Source organism: Strix aluco, chromosome 2 (genome assembly GCF_031877795.1).
Source record: "Strix aluco isolate bStrAlu1 chromosome 2, bStrAlu1.hap1, whole genome shotgun sequence".
NCBI lineage: Eukaryota > Metazoa > Chordata > Aves > Strigiformes > Strigidae > Strix > Strix aluco.
In genome coordinates this window covers 133,411,731-133,430,717 of record NC_133932.1, presented here as the reverse complement: position 1 = coordinate 133,430,717, position 18,987 = coordinate 133,411,731, and the positions used below count along the sequence as shown (strand labels likewise).

At 39.0% G+C, this 18,987-nt stretch overlaps 1 protein-coding gene across 1 annotated transcript in view; it reads right to left on the bottom strand.

The window, feature by feature from the left end:
* TENM4 (teneurin transmembrane protein 4) overlaps positions 1-18,987 on the bottom strand; it is a 508,875-nt gene that overhangs the window by 167,723 nt on the left and 322,165 nt on the right. Inside the window, exons 9-10 of the mRNA XM_074816409.1 lie at positions 14,482-14,696; positions 8,111-8,321 (exon numbers count right to left, since the gene is read on the bottom strand). Coding sequence (XP_074672510.1) covers positions 8,111-8,321; positions 14,482-14,696 — 426 coding nt within the window. The remainder of the gene's footprint in view (positions 1-8,110; positions 8,322-14,481; positions 14,697-18,987) is intronic.

The window sequence follows — 18,987 nt, the reverse complement described above, 5'->3', positions numbered from 1 at the left end:
GCCTGAAAAATAAGGATGTTCTGGCTGGAATGATTGATGTCTGAGGTTCAATTAAGTAGGCGCCTGGTGCTAGGAACATGCTCTCAATTATGATGCCTGGTCTCCAGACACTGCTACAGAAGGGCCTGAGTCTCCTCTAGCTGTTACGTCAGACCTGCCCCCCTGCAGAGATGCCCTCCATTCCCTGGGGCATCTCAGGTGCCGCTAGATGCCTGTGCTCAGGCAACTGCATTGAGCTCTCAGTGGTCTTTGCCCAGGGCGAGAGAAAAAGCAGAATTCATGGCTCTGTTTCTGCCTCTAGCAGACTCACTGCACAATCTTGGCCAAATCATGTTCCTTCTCAGAGCCTCCAGCAAGCCCTCTAGAAATCAGTTTAACATAATTTATGTAACTTTTTCTGAGACTGTTGTAGCACTTAGATAAAGAAAGCAGTCACACATCTAATACACAGACCAGGTGTTATCATTTAAAAAGTCAACATATGACAGAAGTTACTGTACAGACTACGTCCTTATCCCACTCAGCCCCCGTGCAAAAGGAGAGATTGGTCTGGTAACTCCTGAGGTGCCGACGTCGTTGGCTTCTGTGGTCAATTAAATGCATGCAAGTACATACACTTTAATGTAGCCTTTGGAAAATTAAGTCTTTAAAAAGTCTGTTGTTCTAGTACAGAAAGGGTTCTCCTTTTGTTTGCCTAAGTGGACGAGTAACTCCCACAACCTTATTTCCATGCTTTAGCAGGGGAGCATTCATGGAAAGAAAAGTCTGCACAGAGCTGTTCTAGCAGCTCGGTAATACGACACAGGAATAAAACAAGCTGTGCTTACATTAGCCTGCAGTCTGGGGTGCATGGAAAGAGCTATATACAAAAGTGTAAAAACGAAAACCATATGCACTGTTTTACACATTTTTCCAGAAACCCTCAGATAGCACTATATGCCATGTTATTAAGGCAGAATTCTGCTGTTCTGAAAAAAAATTGAATTGAAAAAAAGGGACAGAAATAACAGAAAGAAAGAAAAGGCTTTAACTTCGGTATTAAATAAACCTTTTCTTGACCCTAAAACTAAAGTAATTACCCCAATCAATAAACCTTTTGTACAAGCTCTGTCAGATCAAGAGAACTTGCCTGCCTGCAAACAGTGCACTGACAAGCAAGTTCAAGGCTACCAGCCCATGTAGTACAGATGTAGGCAAAGGTTTTCAAAACGACAAATCTACCTTCGCTTTTCTACCACTTTAAAGCATGATCAAAAGCAGACAAAATCTGGATCATTGAAGACATTCAGACGTCTACCTTCTACTGAGATGAATACTTATTAGCATCCAAGCAATCTTTACAAACATGGCTTAGTTTCTTTTGTGCAATATAAATGAAAATATGTGTCTGCTTGTCTGTTTTTCCCACCCAAATTATCACTTGTAATCATAAGATCTATTGAAAGAGGAGTGTACGTATACAAAATAAACAAAAAACCAAGAAAAAGCTCAAGTGTAACATTAAATAAATTATTGCATCTCTGCTTTAAAGTTAAGCTAGCTTTACATGCTGCAATTTTCTACTGCTAGCTTTTACTCATAGAGCATCAATGAAGAGATACACTCTGTATGGAAAGAGCAGCTGTGGAAGTTTTTACAGCCAAGTATCTGACCTTTACAGGCTTCTTATTATTTAATTATCTTTGAGATGTGTCCCTAATTTCCCCTTTATTAGAGATGCCTTGCGTCTTCAAAAGAAAAATCCTGAAATAATAATTTTGCCTGCCATTATGGCTTGGGAAGCAGGGTTATTATGTAAAAATTGTTTCAGACACTTGCAGAGAGAAAAAAGGTCATCACAAATAACATCTAGATTTGAAACAACTGGTCTGACTTCAGGTTTCTTGGAAGTGCTGCAGCTCCAGCAGAAGCAGGCAGAAAGCTGGAGGTAGCATTTAGGGAACGGTGTGCCATAGGATCACGTACAAACGTTTCTGAGGCTGAAGGGGGTTTAAGAACTGGGAGCAATGCTTGATCTGTTAGGAGTCACCTGAAAAGGCAGAGAGATAAACTCCCAACACTGGGACATGCTCATCCCCTTTGCTCACTTCGCTCGGAAATGAGACTGTTCATCAACTTTGGGAGAAAGGTCAGAAGATTAACGGGGGTACTGATAAACCTACCGTTGACTTCTTGCTGCTGATGTTTTAAGGGCCGTATCATTAGCCATCTAAAAACATCAACACTGCTTTACTGAGAACAGTAAACGAAAATCCTCTGGGCACGGGGAGTGCAAACTAATGTGAAAAGTTTCACCTCCACACAGCCCTCCTTCCATTTCCAGATCCAGGCTCAGGCTATGTTTGCTTTTTATTAAGCTCTATAAAGCAAACAGATTAGATTTACACATAGGCTGGATGAAAAAGTGAAATCTCACCAAGCACACTACTACACCTGCTTGGAGAGGGGAATTCTTGCAGCTCATAGAAAGCTCAGACAGAGGGAGGTCACCCCCCATTTCTGGCTCTCCAGGTGATACCCCACCTATCAGACTGGGCTGGATTTGACTAGGATAGAGATGACAATCTCCTGTCTTCTCGCCATCCTTCTGCATGGACTAATCAGTTCTCACCAAAGGACCTTAAGTCCTGTGGCCAGCTGGATGTTTAGTGGACGACACCTTGCAGTGCTGCAGCATAACCTTAGGATAAGCCTAAGTTTTCAATCAAGCAGACCTGTCAACCTAACATCACTCATGAGACCAAATTCACAAGGGAAAAAAAAAAAAAACAACACAGCCTGACAGGAACTCATAAATGCTCTTTTTGCCTCCTACCTGAATTGAGTGGCTGTGTCTTTTCTAAATACTACCTGACTGAGACCTACAAGCTCTACCACACTCAGAGAAGCTAGGTAAGAGCTGAAAGTAGGAAACAAAACACCAAAAAAGGGGTGGCAGCAACAAGAGGGTAATCAAAAAAGGCACTGACAATCTGATAGAGTGTCTGTCAAGCAAAGGCTTGTAATGGGACGCACAAAGCTGAAGGCAAAAAACTATTTGCAGAGCATGCAAAGCTCTGCTGTTATTTTGCAGGAGGGAGATCAATAACATCAAAAATGAAGTTGTGACTTTCCTCCCTGCCATAGTTCTCATATGCCACTATATTTCTTTTTCTCTGCAGAGCAAGAAAAGAGTTTTGAATCTGGGAAGGAACAGGCTACTAATTATTTATCTGTAGAGGGTTACCACAGGGTGGAAGTGATCAAAAGTCCCTCCGTGAAACAGGGGAAGGGCTAAGATGACCACACTCACGCGATAGGGAAGAACACCACTTGTAGTAACTGAGCACTTCCATGGAACAGCTGGAGTCTCAACAGTTAAAGGGTCCTGATTCAGCAAAGTACTTGCTAAACTTTCAGCCTTTTTTTTCTGTATGTAGCCTAAGAAGAAGTTCAGAAGAGGGTAGCTGGGACAATAAACCCACTTCTCCTCATTCAGAGTCCTAAAGATCTAATTGTACATGGAGGAGTTTTAAGTCAAGTAACTCAGGCATTAAGGAACTAAAAGGAAGTGTAAGCCAGAACAGCTCACAGCCCATGTTAGTCTGCAGAGGCTCCGAACTCCTCAATATTTACATGAAACCATTTTAGACTTTTCCAGACATTAGCAAAGCAAGTGCAAGTAACATGAATGGCTTTGAGACTGTAAGTGCATCACACTTCTGCATCCCCTCTGAATTGGAAACTAGTAGAGTTTAAGTTAGGCTACACAAGGGCAGCAAAAATAAGGGAAGAAAATCTGAGTTACTCAGGCTCTTTCTTTTCCCTTTGCTAAGAACAAGCTAAACACAAAGGCATTTTCACTCAGAGCTAAGGAAGAGTCATTCTTGTCACCTCTCACACAAGGAGGGTTCCCAGACCCATGCTCGTCTCTGTGCCCTATAATTTCTTCTCTCTGAGCTCAGTCCTACTGTGAAGTGCTCCTCTCAGTATCCTTCTCGTGTGTGAACTGCTGTCCTAGGGACTGTATGGGGGTGGGTGGGTTATATTTTAGGCTATTGCAGGAAGGGAGTTTGCCTTTTGATGTATATTGCAAAGTGCTGTATGTGCTGGCAGCCCCTTATAAATAACACTGCCGACTCGCTTTGCACTTTGATGAAGAAAGTACTTACAGTAGTTTTCTTTACGGATAGCAGGGGGGGCAGGAGGAACAACGGTCCTTTTCTTAAACTTAAGTGTTGTCTCTTGTGCAAGATAAAAGTGAGATAAAACCTATCGCAGGTGTTCTACATGTGTTTCCTGTTGCTTGTTGGGTGACATGCTGGTAAACAGAGATGCTCTCCTCTCACAGACAGCTGATTTTGCTTTTCCTTTTGATTTCTCTGTGGCCCTGCACAGTTGAGCTTGCCCGAGCTCAGCAGTAACAGCTGCTGGAAGACACTTTCTCTCTGACTCCGTAGGTGCTGTTTTTAGGCTCTCAGATGTTTCTTGCTTCTACTGAGCAGATTTTTGGCCAACATCTCTGTCTCAGATGTGTTGATTCCAGCTGATTCCTCAGCCTACTATTTTGCTCTACTTATACAAGATTGCTCTGAATAAATCACCACTATCAGGCAGGGGTGAATCCACAAGGCGCTTTTCAGAGAAGTGTTTCTATTAGAAATTTCAGAAAGTGCCACCAATGTCATTTACAAAAAGGTTAATGTATTATTGAGAGACCTTGATTGTCCATTCCTTTATAATGTCTTGCATTGTAATTCAGAGGAATGGGATATAAAGAAGCTATTAAAAGCTGAAAACTTCCCCAGCATAATCTTTTTTTCCCTCCACCTGAATTGCCTGTATTATGCAGAAGTAGAAGCTCTGACAGGCATTATGATGCTGTATTCTCCCCAGGCTTACATGCGGTGGCATGTAACAGGCACACATTTTGACACCACCTAACTCTTTAGTGATGATGACTCCACATCCTTTTAGAAAACAGGCTAAACTGCCATCTCCTGCCCTCAAAATCAGTGCTAATGCTCCTGAGTGGATTTAGTTATATCTGATTCCAAAACTGTATGATGGACAGCCTCACAATTTATGAAATTAACTCTGTGTTATCAAACTGGGAATACAGATGCTTTTTTCCAGTTTTCTCCAGTTTTCTCTAGAATAATGGAGGCCAAATCATTCCAGACAAGCACTGCACAGTAATTGCAGTTGGTATTGTCATACAGAGCCTGCAATGATTTTACTGGCTCAGAAAAGTTCAGTCTGTTGGAACATAGCAGGTATACTTGGAAAATCAGCACCCTTTCCATTCAACATTTTTATTGCTGAAGTAAAAGCTATGGTCCTTTACTCAGGTGAGTCCTCACTCGCAGGGGAGGTTTGCCTGAAGGAATGACTGCACTGTTTGGCTTTATGAACTTACCATTATGATCACCATTACCAATTTTGTGCGTTCTACGATTATCCATGATTATTAATTAATGCTCAGTGCATTTCCTAGCAGCTCTATCACCCTCTCAGCATCTCTGGGGAAACTCTCCTCAGTTTTACATGGCGAGCAGATGATGTGTGAGCCTAGGCTGGGTCAGAATTAGCACATCAATCAGAATTCAGGAGTTCCAGGCTGCTGGTCCTCTTGCCAGATCACTGGATCCTACTTCTTCCTCCATCACAGCTGTACTTTTCAAACACACTCTCACTGTAAGCCCTATGTCAGTGCAATAATAAAGGGAGATTTTTTTGTGTGCTCCTGCCACAGAAATCAAATTAAAAGGCAGCTTGCCTCTGACAGTCAGCACAACTCCTCTGCAGGTTCCTCACCCCACACAGATAGATCTAAGGCTCCCATTACGTGTGACTTCGTTTATTTGTTTGGCATTGCAATTTTACACCCTGGTTCATAAACACTGTGTCAGGTTGCTGTATCCTCTTTACTCTGGCACTGACAAAAATTATAACACTACGGTTCTATAGTATTTATAGACTTAAAATCTGCAACCATCTCTTGCCAGACCTCATGAATACACTAGAAAGGTTCTGAAGCATTACAGTACATTTACACAAAACACCTGCCTTGATTTCTTTTTAAAACAAGCTGTTGAAATCTAGACTAAGAAGAAAGGTACCACCTTGTTAAAGCTATTACATTTTTTTATGGTACTTATAAAAATGCTGCACTTCTCTGGCCAAATTCTAGCCAAGAAGCCACATCTTCCTATCTAAAATTTTTACTTATCTCAAGCGAGTTTCAGAGTGCATAGCTTGTATCTAAACAATTTTTCTTGTACACTATAGTTTCGTGCTGATATACAGCTGCCAGTGGGCAAAGTGATTCCCATGTATAGGGGAAAGCTCTCTCTTGTATAGCAACAGAAAACTTCTTTGTACTGAGACACAGAATGATACAAGGTCAACAGGGGATATATAGAATATATCATGGACTATAGGTCATGGCCTGTTCTGATTATCATGTGGTCATGAAGGTACAGCAGCGTATAAACAAAAAAAATAAGATTGCCTTAAAGACAGTCTGACATGCTTCTCACCCATACCGTTCCCCTACTGTTCAAAGGCAAATTAACAGTGTTTTATTGTTTTGGGGCTTTTTGTTTTTTTTTTTTTTTTTCTTCCCCCCTATGTTATTGTAATGACACCAAGAGAAAAGTCTGGCTAGAACACTTAGCATCACTTTGAAAACAACAACAACTAGTGACTGTGCTTTAAAAGTGTTTTCTGCTGTGAGAGCCTTACCAATTTTCCTGTGATGAGAAATTTGAAATTGAAGAAATTCTTAGACAAGGAAAAAAAAAGTTGCTTTCAGAAGAATACCTGGAGGTTCTTCTGGGCAGAAGGTGGTCAGAGTAAGTAAAAACTCAGATTGTTAAAGTAAACTAAATGAAAGTAAATCTGCATTCTATAGAGCAAGACTTCGATTTCATAATCTAATATGCAACTATTTCTGGTGTTGCTTAACTGTGAACACGATTGAACATGTGCATTTCCAGGTTTTAAATTTAACAGAGTATTATAGCAGTGTTTCCACTTCTGCATTAGATAAACTTTAGTGCTAAAATGGAATATTGGGATCTTAATGACTTTTCTTTAACAAGACCTAAACTTTTAATTAACCTGCCAAGACAAATTACAGCCCATACCTCTTAGGTAACTATTGCAGACAGCTGAGACTCAACACCAATGCCTCTTCTGGGAGAGGGATTAATGGCAGCTTTGGAATGAGTCTGTTTTTTCAGCAAAGAAAAAAAGTCCATTAAACAATCACTGTGGCTAGACGAAAGCTGAGTGCTAGTTTTATGGAGCAATCTTTAAATTACAACCAAATGAATTTGGGTATATGAACAGTTTCAGCAGGTCAGTCAAATTGAAAATTAAATATTATTGAATCAGAAACAGATTCTGATATTTACAGGGTGGAGGAAGAATAGCCAGTGTGCTAAGCTGTCAGGCAGCCCACAGGCAGCATCCTTTCCTCCTTAGACAGCAACAAATCAGTGTCTGTGTCCTGAACTGGCAGGGCACTTTACTGCCAGAGAAACTGAGAGACCTTATTTAGTTAATTTGTTCTTCTTAAGAAATCTCAGCTTCTTTCTGTTAGCAAGGAGAAACAAAGAATCCTGTTATTGTGACTCCTACAACCAAGCCTTGCAGTGATCTTTATTGGAGTTTTAACCCCAGTACTGTGCCTGAACTCCAGCTTGAGTAATTTTGACAGTGCTCAAAGGCAGGACTGTCTGTCACACAAAACTGTTGCATAGTGCTGCTGTGTGCTCTTCAATCATGCCTATATCTCTGCTCCACAAAGACAAAAAAAACAAACAACCAACCAAAAAAAACCCTAAATAAAAAGATCAAAGGAAGAAAATGAAGCAGGGAATTTCAAGCTTGTAATCCATCTTTGGCACTGGGTAGAATCTCGTTACGGATATAATTACTAAAAAGGCCTACAAAATACTTACGAGATATTTAGGGCCTAACAGTATTCAGCCTGATGCTAAATACATCCCCTACAAGCATTCTCACTGAACCACACAAAGCTACCATGCAATTTGAGTATGTGCATTAATACCTGGCCTCCAGACATATTTAGGAGTTTAGGAATAATACAGGAAATCCTTACCTATAGCAGTAGTAAGAAAAGAAACCACTTCCGATTCCTTGCCATCATTGTAGAAGGCTAAATGCCATATTCCTGAATCTAAATACTGGATAAACCCTGTCTCATGGCTGGACAAGGGCACAAAAGCTCTGTGTTGTCGCTGAGGTCCTTCTAAGCTTCTCGCCTCCTGTGTCAGTAGACGTCTTCCATCAAGGAGCTCGACAAAGTCAAACTGAAACATAAAAAAAGAGTGATGTTTGTGTGTATTTCGGGCTTCCTTAAGCTTAGTCTCTTGTGCTGGGTCTGTCTTATGAGGGACACAGATATACTTCACATTGAGTATTAGAAAAGTACATCTACAGAAGCATCATAAAAAAGGATTTTCTCTGGTAACTCAGGTATGTTCTTGGACTACCTGCAAGTAACCATTTTGGAAATAGCTAGTATACGAATGTATTTTTCTGTAATTACGTGAATCAAGAAATCATCTTCATTTGGAATGTGACTCGGGGCATATTGGCCCAACCGATGAGTTATCATTCTGTAGAAACATAGGCAGGGAAACATGAGGTCCAGGGACCATGTCTAAATTGCACTGTAAGTATGATGATAAGAAGCTTATTTGTTAGCTTGCTTGTGCCTTGGCTAATACGGAAAATAGACAGAAAAATGTATCTAGCCTAACCGGGTTGTTTGCCAGAATTGCTATGGGTCACCAAGGAAAAGTTAAAAAGTATTTGTACATAAATTCTAGTAGAGGTTTTACAGAATTATTTTGCTTAACCAGCAAGGGTTTTATCTTAAAGCAATAGCAAAAGTGGTTAAATGATTGCAGAAGGTGAAGATGCAAAAGAGATAAAATAATATATAAAAGTCCCATTTAGGGGGTGGCTTTTGGAAGTTTTCTCAAAAGGATGTATTTAATTTTTGCCATGGTAACTTCAGCTGAACAACCGCTTTGATTTTGCTACTAGTATTACAACTACCTTTAGTTCCCTATTTGAATAACTTTCCACTGACTTTCTGCAATACTTGTATTTTGTCTGGTAATATATTAATGGGAAGAGTCAGATACAAGCCTAGCAGACATAACAAGTGTTAAGTGAACCTTATCTAATCTGACTTTTATCATATGCTTAGGTGAACAGGACATCTTGCAAGCAGAATCCAGCAGCTGAGGCACAGCTTAGCTTTTCTATTCCCTGACTTTACTTGGTTTTCCCTCTCTCATCCAGCTGGTCAAATAAACTTGTAGTTTTTGGCAGAAAAGCAGAAAAAAGGCAGAAAGAAACACCACCACTTATTTTTGTACTAGTAAATGTTGCTGCACTGAACGGTTGCTGAGTGTTGGCTGAGTGTGGAAGCAATATTTAGGCTTCTTATCCCTTTTGACTTTACTGTAGCAAAATCTGGGTGCTTTTGTTATATTATTAAGTTGTCTGGTATGGCCTCCAAAGTCAACCAAGATAAGGACTTGATGACATGTTCTTTCCTCTGCAGTCATTGTTAAGTTAAAAAAAAAAAAAGTTGATTTCCAACAACATTTTGAGAAATAAGCTATATATGACGTAGCTTGCACATGAAATGACAAAATCTGTCCCTAGAGTAATTTAAGTACTGTGTTTTTAATTATTTATTTACATGAAATAAGTTTTGAGCCTTGCTTTAGTTTTTTTGCTATATTTCAGTATATAGATCTCTTAAATTTGGTGCTGAAGTGTCTTGAGAATGTAAAAGCTGGCACAGCTGCAAAGGGCATTCCTTTTGGGTGTCTATCCAAGTTAGCTTTGTCAGAGATAGAGTTTCTGTTTCAAAAAATAATATAACGTAAATACAAATTATAAAAATATACAATATAAAAATATAAATGTAAAAATATAATGTAAATATAAAATCTAAAAATATATAATAAAAAATGTAAGTTTCTATTTTGAAAAAAATATATTCACAGAATCACAGAATCATCTAGGTTGAAAAAGACCTTGAAGATCATCCAGTCCAACCATTGACCTAACACTGACAGATCCCAACTACACCATATCCCTAAGCACTAAGTCAACTTTACTCTTAAACCCCTCCAGGGATGGGGACTCCACCACTTCCCTGGGCAGCCCATTCCAACGCCTAACTACCCGTTCTGTAAAGAAATGCTTCCTAATATCCAGTCTAAACCTTCCCTGGCACAATTTGAGGCCATTCCCTCTTGTCCTATCGCTTGTTACTTGGTTAAAGAGGCTCATCCCCAGCTCTCTGCAACCTCCTTTCAGGTAGTTGTAGAGGGCAATGAGGTCTCCCCTCAGCCTCCTCTTCTCCAGACTAAACAACCCCAGTTCCCTCAGCCACTCCTCGTACGACATGTGCTCTAGACCCTGCACCAGCTTCACTGCCCTTCTCTGGACACGCTCGAGTCATTCAATGTCCTTTTTGTAGTGAGGGGCCCAAAACTGAACCCAAGAATCGAGGTGTGGCCTCACCAGTGCCGAGTACAGGGGCAAGATCACTTCCCTGTCCCTGCTGGCCACGCTATTTCTGATACAGGCCAGGATGCCATTGGCCTTTTTGGCCACCTGATTTAGTGGTTTTAAGTTTAAGAGGACACGAGTGAGATGTTGGCTTGAATGACACTTTGTGAGCCAGGTATTTGTAGCCACTCTGAGGACAAGCTATTGCCGAGGCCGATTCCTCACCAGGTCTGAGTGTGGCTGTGACTGACAGCTGAGAAGGGCAGTGACAGAGGACATCACGGTGCTGTCTGGTTGCTGGGAATGTCTCAGTGGAGTTGAGCTTGACTGAGGAACACATTGGCCAGGTGTACTGAAGAAGTTAAGACCAGTAACAGAAAAACCTACATATTTCCATTTCCATTTTAGAGCATGATGGAACAGATTGCTTAGATTTTTAAAAGGTAACTGCAGACACAGTAGGAAAAGTTCATCTCACCAAGTGCTGACATCTCCGTGGCAGCTTGAATTAGTTTTCTAGAACCACTGGATTGCAGTCAGAGACACTTCTAGAATGCAATCTGCCTCATACTAAAGTTGACATCTCAGAAATGTTTCATGGATTGTGCCTTAGATCATCCATTTCTTGCTACATACTAGATGTAGATGTTTAAAGCTTAGTGAGAAGAAAACAATTTCAAGGCACCCAGCTCCAGTGAACTGCTGTTGTTAGAGCTCAGTCTGGGTTACGCTTACCTGGGGCTTCCTGCCAAAAGTAAAAGTTTATTTATATAAATATTTGCAAGATGCTGCTTGCGGATGTTGATGACTTTGCAAAGTTACTAGTTACAAGTTGTAAATATTAACTGAACCACAAATGGGTTGTGCTTTATTGCATTTTAATACATTCAGAGATTTTTAATATGCAATTAAAGTTATTGCAAGCAAGGAAATTGTAGATAAAATACCATGTTAATCAATTCAAATTGTACAAATGAAAAAATGCCTCCCACAAGCTGTGATGGCCAATCCCTAAAATTTATGATTTAACAAAATTTGGCCTAGGTTAAAAAGAGTTTAACAAATGATTTGATCTAGGAAGATTAAATCTAATAGACCATAATAAAATTGTGTGACTTTTATTACGATTTGTTGAGAAGAATGAGAAGAAATGCCTTTAGTTAACAGTAAACTATTTCGGGCTTCTGCAGGCTCTATTTCTAAGACTACAGAAATTTGGAGCTTGCATTTTCTTCTTACTTATTAGTGTCCTTGGTTGTTGGCAACCTTGACCAGAAGACAGATCACCACAGGCACAGAAAGTTTCCCAAGGAGAATCTGGAATAGTTTGTTGGTTTAGCATGGATAAATATGACTTTTAACATTTTACCAAATTCAGGAATATATTCTAAAGGGTCTACAGTCTTGGGATCAATTCAAAGATACTGAAAGAGTATAGACTATGTTAAGGCTCCCACTACAGAATAAGGATTATCTAAACAGGAGAAATATGTAATTATCTAACACAGAAGAAAACCTGATTATAAGCTAGAATTTTACTACTCCCATCAACTAGATAAACTGGGGAAAACATAGTTGATCTTTTATTAAATTTGTCCAGGGGAGACTGTATCACTGCTCTAAGCATACACTTTGCCAAAGTCTTGTTTATGAAATTCCTTACAAAATTTGGAAATATAAAATTCATTGGGTAGATTTATGGGGTGCAGCAGATGCTCTGGATTATGCAAAAGAAAAGCTGAGATTTGTGTAATATGTATTAACTATGAGAGACAGGTTTACAATTTCAGCACAGAAAACAGGTTACCTATTTAATGACTCCTAAGACTCCTAAAACTGATGAACTATAGTGAGATTAAACATCATATAAAAATATACTGGAGAACAATGTTTTAATTGACAGTAGGTTTATGAAATAATAAAGCTAGGAAAAGGGATAATTTAAAAACTAAATTAAATATTAACAAATAATAAATCAATATTGATTCAATATCTACAGCTTCATTAAGTTACTTCTTCAGAACAGGGTGGGGTTTCTCTTAGTGTACCATGATTATTATTGCTTGGATAAAAATGTCCTTCTGGTCATTCTTTGTGATGTTTTGGTCCAGACGATGATGATTTTTTTATATACTTGGCAGCTCTCAATTAGTGGCTACACAAAAAGCAGCACTTACAAGGATTCTGAGCAAGTGCATTGGCTCCTCAAGCACGTAATATTGACAAACATGTGCCACATCCAACATTCAACATCTCATTCTCAGCTGAGGCTTCAACTGATACACAAAAATGCTGTTTTAAATGGAAAGGGGTCCTGACACTGACAAATAACTGAGAATATGCCAGCAAAAAGGAGGTTAAAGAAAAAATAATCAGTGGTGAAGTTGGTGTGGACTTCTTAATTGCTTAAAACATTACTATGGTTGAGTATAGTGCCCTGCTACACTTCAAGATTTTGCTTGAAGTTCACTAGACTTGAGGTTTAGGTGTAAAATTTTACATTTGTTCTTTAAGCAATTGAAACTATTCATGCAATAACTCCTGTTCCATAACAGAAATTAATAATGACAATAAACAAGTAAAATCAATACAGGCTTCTGATCTACAGTTAGCTTTATGTGACCATGACTTGAGTTGCCATTTAAATAATACAGGAGTTTTAAGTTTTAAATGTTTGAATCTCCCTGTAAAAAGAGACTGATTAAAAATGGGCAATAACAGCACTACTGTGTCACTGAATTTATGACCTGCTGATCCTACTGAAATATTTTAATTCTGCAGAAAAGTACGCAGAGAAAGTGTAGATTTATGACACCTCTTTGACATAAATAAGTTGCAGGTGTGTTAATATGTAGAAAATACCCTATTAGCCAGAAAGATTGTAATAAACATATTTGTTTGCTCAAAAAGAAAATAAGGGCAGGGTATTTCTATAAATCTCAAATAGCTGTGTTGGATGCTAGGCTTTTCAGTTAACAGTGGAGGGCAAGGCTAAGTTACAACATTAACAGAAACCTGGTAATACTTTGATAACTTGCTGATGCAAGTGGGAGTAAGATGCTTTGCATTGCCAATGAGAGTTATGCCCTAATGTTTTAATCAATCTGGTTAAGAGCAGCTTAGAAACTGAAATGGAAAGTAGAGAAAATGACGTACAAAATCCTTATTTAAGGGGATGGTTCTTCAGAGCTTTTCCCAGAAAGTGATTTCTTGTCATGGCTTTTGCCAAGGTGTGTCAAGTAAAGCAACTGCTTTCATTTTAGTCCTACAAAATAATAACTATAGCTTGATTCCTGCCTAAGTAAGCTCGTACCTTTCTGTAAAAGCTTGATTTTATTATACACCAGTTACTGGGCCCTGACCAATCTCAGTCTAATCTGACAGTCAACATGCATAATGTGAAGAGGTGGCTCAAGGCATTTCAGCACAGAAGACAAAAGTGAATTCTGCTCCCTTGAGGGTGAGCGACTGGAGGCTTGCTGCTCTTACCCTGAGAGGGGAAAGGCAGAGGCTGAAAGACAGAGACAGACCTGAGATACACGAGACTGCTTAAGAGATTATTCTTTTCGATGTAGTTTGATGTGGCGGCCGCTGCTGCGAGGCACACTGGATGGAGAAGGTGGTTATCTAATGCTGCTAGGAGCAACCAGCTGATACCCTCAGTGACCACCAGCCCACTAAACCCTTTTCCTCCTCTGGCAGCTTGCTGCCTTAGGCAACTGCCTGATTTGCCTGTGCCTCCAGCCCAGACCAGGTTAACGTGTGGAAATTTTGTAAGCGTCACTTGATTATATTTCTCTGGATAGATGACTTTTAATAACTTGCAAGCATGCAACAAATTCTTGAAAGAAATAGCTGAAATAAAACAATAAGCCACAAGAACATACAATTTAAGACAACTATTATTGAATTGAAATGAGGTCTCATTACCTGTGTATGTGAAGGTGGGAGGCCTTTTCTGCCATAGATGCCAACCAGAGCAGCCTTTCCTAAAGACACATTGAATTTCAGATGCACTGGGTGGTCGATGAACACCTGAGATCTCCAAAAGATACCAGGAGGGATCTTCTGTGTGGCTCGTCTGCCAACATCAATTTCTCCAGAGTCTATAAAACTGTCGTCTGGAAAGAAACTACTGGGCTTTCCTGCCAAAACACAGGAACAAAAAGCTTGGATTAGTCTTAGATCCTAAAAGTAATCCAATCATACTGGTATCTCTGACACTGATCTTGAGAAACAGTCTATTAGTGTCCTGAGGTCTTCAGAGTACTTTGTCTAGCCAATCCATACGATTATGGGAGGAAAACTGGCAGGGTTATTCCTGGCTTCAGTAACTGTTTTGTTTGAAAACATGAACATGGGAAGAGCAACCTGGAGAAAAATGGCCTTTTGTTTAAATGGTAACATCAGAGAGTATGTAATTACATTCTGAAGATAAGAATAAATCACCTGACATTGTATCTTAAACGAGCATAAGTTCACGGATGGAGAAGTCATCATTAAATTAGAAAGAGAAGTGTAGTGAGAGTGAGGCAGATGTGTCACAGAAAAGAATGGTAGTGTGGAGAACAGCAGCATGAACGATGCCTAAGTGGGGAAAGGAAAATGTTTCTCTATTAAATTAATTCTTGACAGTGCTAACAGTCTTTGAATTTTGTTCAACAGTCCAAAAAAAGCTAAAGAAAAAAAAAAGGACTGAGAAAAATGAAGGAAATCATACCCTGCACTTGAGCAATATCTACTAAGAAACACGAGAGGTTTTAACTGGGTTTCAATACAATCTGTAAAGTGTGTTACGATTATCCATCTTCTTTCAGAAGACAAGCAAATGGAGGCATCTGTTTCTTAAAGCGACCACCAGGTTGAAGAGCCAGATGCCAATCAGTACATGCCACAACGTCCAAGGGAGTCAGCAGGGAGCTGGGCATCCCTGGAAAACACATCTGAGAAATTGCAGGTTAGAAATTCATACACTCACAGTTCTCAAAACTGGTGGCTGCTTCAAAAAATCTGGACCCAAAGGAAGCCCAGAGAATGAGGGGCAGAATGAAAAATAAAATGCCAGAATGTTGCCTTTTCAGCCTTTGCTACAACCAGTGGCCACAGCATTAACTGCACTGCAGAAAGACAATGAAGAAGGCAACTGTTTAGCAAAGAGCCTTTATTTAAGGACACTTCTAGTTGAAAAGTATGCAGTAGTGTCACCTGAATGACTTTGGCTTTAGTAAGGAGAGCATCATGTCACCAACAGGGTCTAATTCTTAATTTTAGAAATTCAAATAAATCTGTTATCTCTGTGCCATTACAGCACGCTGCTCTGTTTCACAGATCAAGCAATTCTAAGAAAATGAGAAGGAATCTTTCAGGTACATACAACCTTTTGTAGGAAAATCACATTGTGAGATTTTGGGTTTTTTCTTCCAGAACGTACATCTGGGAAATGGGAAACAAAAACATCTTTTCCTGCCCATCATGAATTCAAGTCACATAGTCTTAGAATTTACTTGTCGTGTTGAAAAGATGTTTGGTAGAACAACTTTTAATTTTATTGTTTCAAATTATAATATTTCTTATAATATTATACAATATTATTTATAATATTTCCTTTAACTGCTTCATACACCATCCCAAGATAAACTCTTCAGGAGAAACAGATGTAAATTGTTAGTTGTGTCTGAAAATCCATATAGAAATTACATGCACATTAACTGTTAACAAAAGAAGTCTCTGAAGGTGTTTCTTGTAGGATGGAGAATTTTTCTCTTTTTTTTTTTTTTTTTTTTTAAATTATGTAAAAGTTTTTAGCAGAACTATTGATTCCAATAAGTCTAACCCCTGATTTAAAGTTAGCAACCGCTTAAGTACACTGTTGGAGCAGGACTTGATGGCATGCTATCTTGTGGCAGAAGTTTTATGCATACCAGCACAGTCTAGAAAGCAAAGGGTGTACGCACATTCATAGAAAAAAAGCTCCTGGTAATTTTATAAGATCCTAGTTTATCTCTGTTCATTGCATTCAATTAAATACAGGGGGGAAATCTGCTAATGTTTTATCCCTTTTTAGTCAAAATGTATATTAATAGAGATAATCGGAAGCAGCTTAGGTAAATGGACATTCTTTCCAAATCATTTTGTGATGATAAGAGTACAATTGTATAATGAAAATCAACTAGCTTGATTCCGAAGGGCATTACTTTATCAACTGGATTGTTAATATTTATTTGGAATACTAAAAATTCCTTTTCACACTGTCAGGATTAAGGGAAACAGTTCCCATGTTTTCATGCAAAGTTTCATATTCCATTATTGTAAGATGAAAAGATTCAATTAAAAAAGAGCAAAAGACATCACATGTTTTTGTTCAAATGAAGGATATATTTTTCTGATCACTACTGACATGTTTTACAGATTCTTAGAAACTCATATGAAAACCTGAAGTATTTGATATGCACCCTGATTGTTCATTAATAAAGACTGTACATCAGAGTGAATCAGGGAAGGTGAGAATTTAATAGGACAGATGTTGCTGTGCAAGAGATAGCCTGGAGAAGATGAGCACGGTATGTATTCCGCCTGTACAAGGAGCAGCAGTTGCTCGTGCGAGCAAAAATGCTTCTGTGATTGCAAAAGACAATTTCACAGAAATAACTGTTTGTACACGCAGTTACAAAGTTTATGTCTCCTCTTTGTGGACAGTTGTATGTCTAGGAAGCTGATACCCTACGAGCTGTTATATCGTGTTGCCAGCAGTTGACATTTATCCTGATATGGAAGTCCAAAGAAAAGCTCTCTTCACCAGGCTGAACTCAGTCCCTGAAATCCATCTGTGTTTCATCAGTTTTAGCCTACACTAAGATCAGGCCCTATGGACTGCATACTTCATAAAGAAAGTACAATGAAAGAAAGCCATTTCAGCTTCTAATCAGAAATTAGGTTTTAATCAGAGTATCTGACTCCTTAAAATTAACTTCAGGTCCGAATTCTTAATTGGGCTGTCAATTACTTCGCTCTTTCCACACAATACCTTGAACTTTTTAGTTGCCGTAGCAACTATTGCTAATTTATTTGGATATCAAAATGAACTATTTCATTTCAGGCCTTGCTGAATCTGCTTGTATTTTTGACAGCAAGGTACCCTGACTCATCAAAACACTTAAGAACACAAATTTCTCTGACTTCAATCGCGGTTAATTACATGCTTAAATGTAAGCATGTGATTAAGTGCTTTGCTAAACAGGGATGGGCTTAAACACAGGTAAATGCTGTGTTGGAGCACGGCCACAGATGAGAAGGAATTACTGAGAACTGGCAAGACATCGGTAATGATTCATTCAGATCAGCTGTAAGGATATTCTAAAAGATTCCAGCCTATTTTATTGTCATCAAGAAGACTTTCAAATATATTTCAATCCATTTTTTAATAAAAGTCAATCACATACTTTCTGGTTTAGAATAGCAGCCATTCAATGCTGCTAGGCCAGAACTAGTTGCGTAGTCACCTGATGGGGAGAGAGATGCACTTTAATGCTGGGCAGTGTTACTCCTGCAATAAAGATGTCCTGAAGTGGTTTTTCGTCAGGACAAGATATTCTCCTTTAAAGCCTACAGACTTCCTAAGATCTACACGAAGCACTAACTTGAGGGGTCTTCTAATGGCATAACTAGGGTATTACCCAGATTTTCTCTTTTAGCAGAGCTTTTTGGCAGCAATTAAAACTTCTGCTGATGTCACTGTAAGCATGGCTGGAAAAAAAATGAAGTGGAGGTCTTTGATTTGGACGGCAACTTTGGATACATCCATTTATTTTCATTTTGTCTTTCAAAAGGAAACGGACCGATCAAAACTAGATATTTCAAAAAGAAAACATATGGCAAGTTAGAGGGAAAAAAAAAGGATCTGTCATGAAGTATTTTTGAATACAACAGCAGGGACATTTGCAGCTTGCTGTACTGTCTAGTAAGGTTTGCCGAGAATAACTCGCTTAGCTGATTTTTCCTTGTAGCAACTTGATGTCAGCCATCAGTTGCTAGTAAATACACTGTTTTAAGGAACACACATAATTATGGCCTTTATTTGGACTAATAAAGACAGATAAGCTCTTAAAGGAAAAAAAAGCTACAATTAATTTAAATTAAAGATGTAAACATAGGCTCTCAGCCAAAGTCTAGGGAACTCTGTGGAAACTTTTGAGTTCAATCAGTTGCCAGAACAGTAGCACACTTCTTATCTCTTACCCACAAAACTTCCTTCCCCAAAATAACTACCAAAAATAGCCAATGGCTTCAATTTTACTGGAATCTGTTAACGTCCTATGAAGAAGCTTGACATATAAACAAAACAGCTTTCTGAAAATTTGAATTTCTCATTTCTCCAGCTAAGTCTTGGGAGGGATAAAACACCTCACCTTTGCACAGATTACAGGTCCTTTTGGCAGT